Source organism: Rhipicephalus sanguineus, chromosome 10 (assembly GCF_013339695.2).
Source record: "Rhipicephalus sanguineus isolate Rsan-2018 chromosome 10, BIME_Rsan_1.4, whole genome shotgun sequence".
Classification (NCBI taxonomy): domain Eukaryota; kingdom Metazoa; phylum Arthropoda; class Arachnida; order Ixodida; family Ixodidae; genus Rhipicephalus; species Rhipicephalus sanguineus.
Genome location: NC_051185.1, coordinates 23,611,104 through 23,623,141, shown reverse-complemented (window position 1 = coordinate 23,623,141; position 12,038 = coordinate 23,611,104). Strand labels below are relative to the sequence as shown.

At 46.8% G+C, this 12,038-nt stretch overlaps 1 protein-coding gene across 1 annotated transcript in view; it reads right to left on the bottom strand.

The window, feature by feature from the left end:
• LOC119407261 (ATP-dependent DNA/RNA helicase DHX36) overlaps nucleotides 1–11,584 on the bottom strand; it is a 62,905-nt gene extending 51,321 nt beyond the window's left edge. Inside the window, exons 1-7 of the mRNA XM_037674147.2 lie at nucleotides 11,366–11,584; nucleotides 11,202–11,300; nucleotides 10,875–11,002; nucleotides 9,021–9,186; nucleotides 6,977–7,195; nucleotides 2,291–2,568; nucleotides 261–520 (exon numbers count right to left, since the gene is read on the bottom strand). Of these exons, the coding sequence (XP_037530075.1) occupies nucleotides 261–520; nucleotides 2,291–2,568; nucleotides 6,977–7,195; nucleotides 9,021–9,186; nucleotides 10,875–11,002; nucleotides 11,202–11,300; nucleotides 11,366–11,546 (1,331 nt within the window). The 5' untranslated portion in view covers nucleotides 11,547–11,584. The remainder of the gene's footprint in view (nucleotides 1–260; nucleotides 521–2,290; nucleotides 2,569–6,976; nucleotides 7,196–9,020; nucleotides 9,187–10,874; nucleotides 11,003–11,201; nucleotides 11,301–11,365) is intronic.
• Between the last annotated feature and the right edge of the window lie 454 nt (nucleotides 11,585–12,038).

The window sequence follows — 12,038 nt, the reverse complement described above, 5'->3', positions numbered from 1 at the left end:
CATCACGGTGATTGGTGCAGAAATTTCAAGGCAGCGCCGCCACCCGCATTTTCTTTTGCGCGTTTTCTCGTTTACCAATTGTTTTCTTCCAAAATCAAAATCTTGAAAATTTTGGAATCTTGAAAAAGTAATTTACTAATATGAGAAATATCGCTTTTTCTCTGTAGTGTCCCTTTAACAAAGGTGAAGTTTCTCCACAGCTGGCCTTTCAGGGTGTCTACACATTGGCTAGACATACACCCAGGTTTCCAGCGCATTACCTGTAGGGAAAGATTGGAAGTTCTGTCCTCGCCCGCTGGTAGGTGTACGTGGTCTTGTAGAGCCAAGACTTCTCAGCCTTGGACAAAAGCTCACGGTCCCTGCGGGTATTGCAGCCGTTCGGTGACCTGAGCAATCGGCCGGTCATGATGTCGTGCAACTCTCTGTCCCCACCTCCCGCATTGTTCAGCAACTCGTCAGCGTAGGTGGCCTCGTCCTCGCGATCATCGTTGTGAAGGCGTGGCGCACTGGCCACGAGAGCCTGAAAACAAACAAACAGAACTTAGGGCAGCTTCGTAGTGGCGGTGCCAAGCCTGAATGAACAGCAGAGCTGGGCGGCCTTCCCTAGAAAACGTAGGCTTGACTTGGATTGGCAAGCAAGCGCCACAACCCAGCAAACGCAGATCGACTTCTTTTGTCATCTTCTTCTATCATCTGTCTATCTTTTTTTATGTGGCGCATTCCTACTCCCCCTTACATCACTCCTCATCCTCACTTCCCATTCCCTACCCCTTGCTATACTTATACTACGCATGACTATGCTATGATATGAACTGCTTGGCACACACCCATTTCCTGTGGCGCACACCCACTCCTTCCCTTTCTTCTCACCCTCACATCGCTCCTCACCCTCACTACCCTTTTCCAACATGCACTACATGACGCATGTATAGGTTTCTTTTTCTGAAACAGCGTCAAGCACTGGCGTGGCTCCGTGGTAGAACACCTGCCTGTCGCACAGACGGCCTGGGTTCGATCCAAAATTTTTTTTTATGCTATGCTAGGAGCTGCTTGAGTATTCTGGTGACGCGAAATGGCCTAACGAAAAGCTGAACAGGTCCACTGTAGAGAAAAACTTTTCTTACAGCTCTTGTGTGGCCTGGTTGGTCATGCATTCACGCTCGTGCTCAGTAAATGTGTGGAATCTGGCCAACTACAACTGCGCAATGTTATATCGAAATTAGCTACAACACAGTCTACCGTCAATTCTACGGTAGACTGTGCGGCGCAAAAAAAAGGACAAAGGAAAGACTACACACCACATGATGTCTGAAGTTTTGAACGCTGAAACTCTTCGAAATCTCAATCTTTCACTCAAATTGCACATTTTAACAGAAGCCACCGCCGCTCCCGTGCCTTGAGGATTTCAAAAGTTAGCTTTGCCTTGGTGTGTAGTCTTTCCTTTGTCCTTGTTTTTGCGCCGCCCGTTTCGAAGATTCCATAACCAATTCCAACTTGCCCAGACATCAATTCTTCTAAATCGTTATGTGAGGTTTTCAAATATGCGCACACCCCTAATATTTAGGGAACATGTAATAATAATATTAATAATAATAGTTTTTAAAAAACGGGATATATTGTATTTAACAAAGACAACATGAAATATTTCTGTTGTTAGCTTGAACAGCGTAAAAAAAGATGCTGTGCGCAAACATTGGAACACAGCAGTTAAACAATAAATACGAATTATTCCTTTCAATTCAGGTGTGAGGGAACTCCAAAAAGAAATGAGAAAACAATGCTTTGTTTCCATAATCAGCACATATTTTAGGCAGTAGAACGATAGTAACGACCGAAAATTCAGTTCTGCTAGGATTGGATAATGCTAAGCCACATTGTGATTTAGCTGTCTGAAACCTTTAGAACATTTGAAGAATGTTATTATCATGTGTGACAGTGCACCATTGGCAAGAACCCTCTGCGAAGTGCGAAAGCCATCATACGAGCTGTGAGCCCGTAAGCTCGGATTAAGAAACGTAGTTCTGCAGGAAACTTGTCCGCTTCGTTGTTTGACTGACGAAAACAAGTAAAAGTTATGACGAAAACATGTAAAAGTTATCCGTATACACTACACCTTCAAGTACAGTCGTGACCAATATGAGAGAAAAAAAACAATATGCTGAAAAAAAAAAGTTTTTGCTTGCCAACTGCATTTAGCCACTATGACTTTTAAAAGGTAATTTCAGTGTTCATTCTCATATTGTTCACAACTGTACAGTGCGCATTCCTCCAGGCCGCAGTCAGCACTTGCCTCGAACTCCGTCAGCAGCTCTTGCATTTTGTGGACCGAGGCTTCGGGCAGGACTACCGAAACCGGAGCGATCCGCTGGCTTTTGTGGCGTCGCACTTCTTGGTCTGAAGCGGTCTTCGGGCTCAGGTCACTGTCAACGTGTCCTTTTGTCACGAGATATTGGATTAGGGCTTTGGCAGCCAATGCCTCCGCTTCGGATTTGTTCCGGGCACTTCCTTCGTACACCAAGTCGCGCGGCCACCTTACCACGACCTTCGACGTCCAGTGAGCAACGTTGTCTGAAAAGTGCACGAAAGTGCGTTTAAAGGCCAACTGCGCAGTGTAGACGCCACAGAGCAGGCTGTGTTGAAATCTTTAGGTTTTGACTGAAATATGAGCTCATAAGAATAGCCACATATGATAGCTAAGTGCAAACACAATGCCTCGTTATCATGACCATAGGCATGCGCAGGGGTCCCCAATGAGGGGGGGCAGAGCCATATATTCCTTCGGAGAGTTCGGCGGAGGGGCGGAGCCAACAACCATCCAAATTTAGCGGCGGCGCTGTCCGCCAGCCATTTTGTGCCGCGGCACTGTAAGCTCGCGTTGGCGTGCGCGCGCAACGCTCCGTCTCTGGCGAACCCTTTCTTCAGCGAGTTAAGGGGCTGATATACTCCAGCGTAACGTCGACGCGCGTGCACGCTCGGCACAGTGACGCTACGCTAACAAATGTGCAGCACTCTATAGGCCAACACGCGATGCGACTGACGCGCCCAGCGTCCGTCAACGCGCCCCGGCTGCAGCCGGCGCGAGATGCGACATGCTGCATTCCACGCCGTCGACGTTATCCAGACTGAACTGCGTCTGTGTCTCTACGTGAAGAAGGGACGCCAAGTGCGCTCAATTGCGCATGCGTCAAGGCGACGTAGTGCGTCGCGCAAGTGGGAGTATAGAGTGCTCTGTTTTCGCGTCAACGTAACGTGACAAACCTAGCGTCGCCAACTCCCGCCGCCGCGGGCTACTGCGCTGCAAGCTCCCATTGCGACGTCCGTGCAGGTCCACGATGTTCCACGCAGCCGACACGTGCACGAACAGCAGCAAAGACACACCAGGTCGGTCACAGAGGAAGCATAAATGCCGACAGCGACGTCACGGGTACAGCATCACGAGAAACCTCGGCACGAAATGGCGTCGGCGGCGCGGAAGCGGGCTGTAGCCAGACTGGCGACAAGATCAAAAGAGCTCCGAACTCTCCCAAAGGGAATATACGGCTCTGAGGGGGGGGGGGTGCAAAGGTCCTTTGCAGCCCCCCCTCCCCTTTTAGTCGAATCCAAAAGACGTCATACTTCACATAGGATGAAAAACTTAAAATGAAGCCATGACATACTTCTCACAATGACCTGCCCTTGGTCCCTGGCTTTTCGGGCGTAAAGACTTCCCCCGGGGAAGTAAGCAGTCCTTGGAATGCAACATCAGGCAACTTCGGCTGCTATTATCATCAAAAACCTGCGTGGCCATAACCTTGCTGTGCAACATTTTTCCGAGTAATCATCTAATGGCTTCGTTAAAAAAGCTTATTGTCTCGCGAATCGACTGCCGTGAAAATTTTTAGAATCCGTCAAGTACGAGTGGAGTTAGAGGAATTTCCTACAAGCCTTTAAGTGTTTTCTCTCTCCTCTCATACAAGCGAGCATGCTGAAAGCTACACAGGGAGGGGGATGATAACGGGGCAAGAAGATGCGTCCCTTCGTCAGCGCGTCATGACCTTGAGCACTTTCTTTTCATTTTTTATTCGAACGCACAGCTTACTTTCAGTGTGATCACGAGCATGCGCGTGGGCACGTGGCAACATCCCACGGTCGCCACAGGAACTATGCAGCTCACGATGATCAAATCAGCCAACGGCCGTGCACTTTGGTTATATGGCGCAGTAATTTGGCTTTATGGCATCATTTGTCAAGTGTCAAGAGAAAAGCAAGCGATTTCTAGCTGATTTTGAGAAATGTAAATACCAGGCTGCGTGCTGCGCTATGTTTGGCTCGCGTGTTCTCGGGAGCCTCGACTACCGATCAGCAATGTTTTCTGACCATGCTGAAAAAGTGTTGCAGAGCCCCTTTAAACAATGATGGGACAGGTTTGAGAAAGTAGAAGTATGGGACAGACTTTGCACCTCCCTCTTAAATGATTGAGGCGGGAGGCTCTTCCCTGCACCACTCTTGTGCGCAAAGCTACGATCATCACACATGACAAAGGCACAATCTAGAATGTGCGGCTCCCCAGCATGACCTCCGAGATGTGGGGTCGCTCAAGCATCCCGGAGGCAATGTGCTCGAAGCAACGTCAAAGTGAAAAAGCATGTGCTGCGCGAGTCACCTGCTCAGCTGTCGTTTGAAGGCCGCAAACCAACAAACTATACATTACTAGCCCTTCTGCATTCCCGCTTCAGTGTTAGATATCAGTCGCTCGACGGATTTAGCCAAGCCAAAGTGAAATTTCGTTGCAGGGCCAAGTGCAAAAGTTGGCCTAACACCGTTTGATCAAAGTTCCTCAACCAAAGCTGTTTGGATCTTTGTTGTATGAATCTTTCTTTCGGTTTACGGTGCTTAAATGAGCAGATACATACAATTCTATAAGCCTGTCTCTAACTTGATGTCCCGTTTTTCTGCCGTTCCAATTTTATTAAAGTTCCCTTTATATATTCAGTAGAGCTGTGTGAATAGCAAAATTTTGGGTGCGAAGCGAATTCGAATAATTTCGAATAATTTGCGAACATTTCTCAAACATTTTTCGCATAATTCGAAGTGAAATTACAGAAAAAGTTGCAGAGAATCCCTAAATATGTGAGAATCCTAAGTTGCAGAGAATCCCTAAACAAGATTTGGTGCAACCAAAGTGCTGCTGACAACACTTTACACATGATAGGCAAAGATGCCATTTCCTCAGCCTCTCATCCTCTGTGAACTTACGTGGAACCACAACTGATGTGGCGGACAAGGGTGTGCTCCCTTCAAGACCGTAGTTCCAAATCTGCCTCGTAGACGTCGATATATAAGAACATCTGAAATTTTGGATGCTAAAAAGCTTCGGCGTCCGATTTTTCGGACTTCTTGCCCAAATTTCAGGTCCAAAACAGCATTAATTGAGCGCCCAACTCTGCCACATCTTTCATCTCCATATTGGAACCAGCGTTTTCTTGAGTTAATACATTTGCGACCGTAGCGGAGCTTGAAAGGCAGCTTTGCCGCAATACAGGGGTGTGATGAGGTGAAGCATATTCAAAATCTAGGGACCACTTCCAAACGGACGTTGACTGTCTCTTGACTAAGTTCGACCGTAACGGACCTTGAAAGGCAGCTTTGCCGCAATACGGGGGTGTGAGGAGGTGAAGCATATTGAAAATCTAGGGACCACTTCCAACCGGACTTTGTCTCTTGACTAAGTTCGACCGTAGCGGAGCTTGAAAGGCAGCTTTGCCGCAATACGAGAGTGTAATGAGGTGAAGCATATTGAAAATCTGAAGGGGTCACTTTCAATTGGACGTTGACAGCATTTGTCTTTGGGAAGTTTGAATAGTTCGAATAGTAAAATTTCAGTGCTAATCGAATCGAATAGCAAACACTATTCGAAAAATATTCGAAATTTCGAATATTCGCACACCCCTAATAATCAGACAAATTTTTTCATACAAAGGAAAGAGATACTATGCTAGAACAGTGAATTTAACTGGCTTCCTTGCAATTCGAGAAGTCTAGTACGACTGGCTTGTCCTACATTGAAGAGAGTTGTGAGACTAATGTAGATGAACATTCCAAAGGACATGTTGAGCAGTGCCTAGACTGAGCAATGTTCTAGACTGAGCAGTGTTCTAGACTGAGCAGTTTCTAGACTGAAAGTGGATTGAGGCTCCCCTTCAATGCTATAAAGAATAATAAATTTGTCGGTGCTCCCTTAACCCTTTCCGGTTCGTTGTCGGCCCCTGCCCGACAACGCTACATGGCCGCAGCGGTCTGTGGTCGGACACTGCTGGACAAGTTCTTTTGCGGTTGTTTCACGCGTGCGTTTCCTAACTACATTATGCACCATCTGTAAGAGAGTAAGTAAACTTGAACTTGAGCTTTGAGTCTTTTACTTTCGGACCAGAATAGGCGGAAGCTGGGAAAGGGCTTCGGACTGCAAAGGGTTAATATCATAGTGTCTTCCTAACACATACCTCATTTCAGTTTCACTTTAACTGTAGTCGGTTTCAGACATCAGGTGCAACGTTGTGGAAGCTATGCCTCAAGTTCAATTGGCAAAATGTGTAACTCAACGCGTCTCGCGCTTGCTTTTCGTCGTAAACGTGGCTTCCGCGACTGCCTCCAGCTGTGTGCTACTGGAACTAATCGCGGAGGCCACGACACAAAAAGAGACGTGACACGATCCAGAAAAACCTATCTACGACCATTTAAATAGCGGGGTTTGTTGATTTCTAAGGCACAAAGCATCTTCATTTATTACTCAGTCTGAAAATGAAAAATAAAGTAACATTATGGGTGATAAAATCATTGAACTGTTTCTTGGTGCGAACGTAACTACAGCAAGAAATCTTGCTAGCTTCATTATGTTATAGCATGGCAAGAACGAGGAAAAAGCTAAGGCACACACAAGACAGGCCACTAGCTTCCATAGCGTCGCACCTGCTGTGCGAAGCGGATTACTATAACTTACCCTGGAACAAGTTTGAGTGGTACACAGGCATTAGGCTTCTGTCATCCTTGAGCTTGCTGACGTGTGCGTAGATGTTGTGCAAGATGGACTTGCATCGACCAAGCTCCCGCTTTTGAGACCACGATTTCAGTCTTTGACTGGGTGCCGTGGCATTTCCTCCCGCCACTTCTCGTAACTGTGCACCATGGAGCTGCGTAGGTGCAGGTGGCATTGGCGCACCTGCAAAAAAAAATTTAAGAAAAAAAATGCAGATTTACAACTGTGGCAAAAGAAAGACAGCCTGACATCAGTGTGGCAACACAAGGGGCAGCGCTTTGCTATTTTGAAGCCCGATGACAACACACCGCTGTTAACGTTAACAGGACGAGGCGCACCTGCAGCAAAGAAGTTGGGAAAGCTACACTCAAACATCGATATAACGAACACGGATATAACGAAGTACATGAAGAATAGTCTTGTCATAGCTACAGTGTTACGAATAAACGTTTATAACGAATTTCTGGATATAACGAAGTTATTTTCGTGGCAGATGTGACTTTGTTATAATAAGGCTTTAGTGTACTCTGCATGTCAAAAGGTGATGACAGGAATGTAGCATACAAGAGTAGAAGCATGGGCGAGTTAGTTCTGGTTCATGACGAAGTATAACACAGCACGCGAACAGTTGGAAGTCTGCTGTCTTTTTCTACTCTGTCCCTCTTTCCTATGTTCACGTGCTGTGTTATACGGCATTGTGACAAAAGGATATTCACCCAGAAAGACCAGCGGAAGGCCTCCATATTTCAGAGGCTCTGGTTGTTGGGTTGGCTTATAGGGTTTAACATCCCAAAGCAACTTGGACTACAAGAGAAGCCATAGTGGAGGGCTCAGATAATTTCTACCACCTGAGGTTCTCTAACTTACGCCGAAATCGCGCAGCACACAGGCCTGTAGCGTTTCGCCTTCGTTGACATGTGACTGCCGTGGATGTGATTGAACCCGTATCTTTCGGGTCAGCAGCCGAGCAGCGTAACCCATCGGCCACGGTGGTCTAGTGGTCATGGGGCTCGAGTGCTGACTCGACGGTCGCGGGATCGAATCCTGGTTGCAGCAGTTGCATTTTCGATGGAGGCGAAAACGCTTGAGGCCCATGTATTTTGATTTACGTGCATGTTAAAGAACCCCAGGTGGTCGAAATTTCCGGAGCTCTCCACTACAGCATCAATCTTAACCTTATCATGGTTTAAGATGTTAAACTCAACAATTATTATTATTAGCAGTGTAACCACTGAACCACCGCAGCGGCTAAGAGGTTCTGTGTTTCAAAGCAGGAGGTAGGGTCAGCAGTTAAGGGGGGTACTGAACCGGTTTTTCAAGTAATCATCAAAGGCCTCGGTACTGGAGTTTGTTGCAGCAAAAATTTCTCAAATCCATTAAGAACGAGTGAAGTTACACAGATTCTCTGCACGCTTTAGGTGCTTTCTCTGTTTTCTCGTCCCGTCAAGCACGAATGGAAGCGACACAGGGAGGGATGGCATGGGGGAAAGAACTTCCATCAGTGCGAGTCATGGCCTTGAGCGCGTGATAAAATGCGATTCCCGTGCACGCTAGTGTGTAATGTTAGCAGACTATGGAGTGCGGCAGCAGCACCCCCCGTGGCAAGTGCATCTAATCTAAATGCCGCTCTTGATTTATTTCGGCTATTAACCAATATCATGCTATCTGTTGTGTGACGCCAAACAGCAGGCACCAGCAGCTCTTACGAGAGTGAGTGCAGGCCTCTGTATGAAAAGAGGGCACCTGATAAAATGGCAACTTCGCGCTTCGTTTGTAAGCTCTCTTTGCCACGCACGACTGCAAGATTTGTTTTACCTGTTCATACTGTCTTGCTTTCTGCAGGATGTTTCTTTTACCAAGCCCTAGGGGTGGTTCCCGACCCCTTTGAGTGGAGGCCATTTATTAAAAGCCATGCCCGATCGAGATTGTTGAAAAAGAGAAAGTGCGGCCCTTAGACTAGTCTGTACAGCAGCTCAGGTATTCACCACGGATATAAATAAACGCTTACCATTGTGGCACGGCTGCCGCTCAGATGGAAAGGGCGACAGTGTCCCATTCTGGGCCGGATCTTGAACCAGTGAAGTGCCTTTGGAAGAAGATCTGAGAGGACAAGGTTCGCCAGCAGCTTCTAGGGCTGGCCCTTGTTTAATAATGTTGTCAAGCAGACCTATCTCCTGTAAGCAAAAGATAGAGAGGGCCACAATCGGTGATGCAGACTGGGCATCTAATATGCGATAGGCAGTGTCATGCGCTGCTAGAAGAAATTGAGATAGAGCGACATTTTAATGCGAGAGAAATGAGAGCTCGGCCACAGGATCTCTGTCTTAGGCTTGCTGCTTTGCAGTGCAAACTGAGCCGTGAAAAGAAGGTTCAAGGCGAACTGATAGCTCGCACGCGACGTCATGGTCGCGCAACATGTCTCCAGCATGGTGGTTTAGATGACATCAAGGCAGTATAATCATGCGGCGACTAACCTGCTTCAGTGTGATAACAATGTCGCTGGAATGTCATTGGGCCTCCGTGCATGAATAACGAAGGAACCAGCATGCCAAGTACTGATAACACTAACATGACATCACAAAGTCCGCGTCCCACCATGTTGGTCCTCCAACATGGTTGTTCCACTGATGTCAGTGCACGCCATCTACATGTGAAAATGCACGAAGTTGTTGATGTGGCGCAAGTTCCGCGGCAGCCCCCGAAGTTGAGGAAGATTTAGGAAAAGTAGTTTATTGCCCGTTCGTAGGGCGAAACTACGAAAGAATCGGCTGCTGACCCGAAGGTCGCGGGATCGAATCCCGGCCGCGGCGGCTGCATTTTCGATGGAGGCGAACATGTTTGAGGCCCGTGTACTTAGATTTAGGTGCACGTTAAAGAACCCCAGGTGGTCGAAATTTCCAGAGCCCTCCACTACGGCGTCTCTCATAATCATATCGTGGTTTTGGGACGTTAAACCCCAGATATTATTATTATTAACTACGAAAGAAATTTGTAGATTACTGGGAAACGAAGCTTCCTCGCTGAGGAAGAAGTGCCGTCTTGATTTGGGATTCGAACCCGGGACTAACTCTTTTCCAGTGTGGTTGCTCTACCATTTGAGCCAATCAGAAAGCTCGCACATCGCCGCGCGAGTCAACCTGAAGCGCGCGGTTTACGCTGAATATGGCTGCTTTCATTTCAGGAGTTGTGCTCTTTAAAACAGCACATTTTTAATGGCACGATGCAAAACACTGATAGAGAACTGGAGGTCAAGAAGCTTGCCATTAGCATGTTGAACTGAGCAGTTTTACACTTGTGTGAAACATGTTACTGGAATTACTTGTACACAAATTATTTATTTTTATTTATGTCATTGGAAATTTTCTTGAAACGCAACTGTTTTTGAAGATGAATGTGGGAGCAGCCGCATAGGATGCACTGTCAGAATGAAACATTGATTAGTGCAACCTACTAATCATAAAGGTATCCAATAAAGAGCTTGGTTGCACTAGCCATCGCACTCATTCAGAAAGGATGATCGTAACATTCATCCATACACACAGATATAGAATAACTCCACTGCCAACTTCTTGCGCATGTTATTGCTCTTGTGCACGGCCCAATCTCTTATAAACATTCCTACTTGTAAAACTACAAGCAACATTATTAACATTGCAGAATTAGCAAAAGATCATTAATATTATGACAAACCTATATGGTTAAGTTTCTTGTGAGCGACGCTCGATCAAGTTTGCACCCCACTGCACACGCCTGGTGTGAAAGTAGCACGCGCAGTTTTCGAGAAAGGAAAGGCAAGCAACCAGAAAGACGCCCCAAATACACAGTTTTTCTTTTAAAGTGTAGCAAGTTTATTAATTCCTACCTGCAGCGCCGAACACATGCGGGCTCTAGCAATCGTGATGGATTCTTTTTTATTGGATGTCACTGCATCGACCGACAGTTGTTTGGGCCACAGGACTGAAACCTGTGCCTTCCATAACTGCTGGCCATCTGCGAGAAAAATATCAGATTTAGGAGAACGATTTTTCAAACATTGTGAAATGCCCAAACGCGCCTGCGTTATAAACGGTTGACCAAAGCGGTCGGGTATCACCGAAGGAAATGCGCGGTATATCGATAAAAACAGCTCGATAAATTGGCCTCGGACTGCTGCTGCCGAAGTTTTCGATCACAAATTTCCAAATCTCACCCAAGACGACCTTGCAGACCGAAAGACAGTGGCCGGATCCGCAGTGCTTCGTCATCACAGGATCCAAGGCAGCCAGCACGTTCGCTGGATCCATGGCGTCTAGAAAAGACAGTTGATCGAACAGTTCTATCAGTGGTCGGGAAACAATTGGATAAAATTCGTACCGGTGTTATCGCCCTGTGGTAGCTTGGTGTCTCCTGTACTATTCAACGCATCGCCTGAGGTAAGCGTCGAGCTTTCTTCAAAAAGAATCCTCGTGTCTCTCGAATGGTGCCTGCTGCCTACCTGACCTAACCTACTGGCGCACGCCCGCAGTCGAACTAACGTTGCTAACGGGGAATTCATTCCGAAACGCCGAACGCGCCCGCGAGCGCACCAGCCACCACGCGCCAAAGCACGTTTTCTGCGGCGGCGCATGTCACGTGACCATAATACCACCTATCACCTATCGTATCAAAGATCTTTCTACAACACCCCATTAGTGTGACCAATTTTTGCACGTTACATGTTGTTGCGTCATCTATGAGTATAAAAAAAACTAATAATTACTCAATTATTGACGTTATTTGTATTGATTAGTTGTTTGCGGCTTGCTAGATGACTCGTAAACTCTTAGATGAGTTCGTATTGGTGCGTAAGCGTGTTTGAAGCATGTGTGAATTGTTGTCTGGTTAACGCGCCATCAGCTAACGACAAATGGAAACGCTAGTATCGCGAGCAGCCCTTGCCGCTGTCTATTATTGTCTAAAAGAAGCTGAGAAAGCGATTTGCAGTTGACGCGCTCGTTTAGTGGTCAGTAGTGGAGTGGCTCGTTTCCTCAGCTAATGAATGCTATCT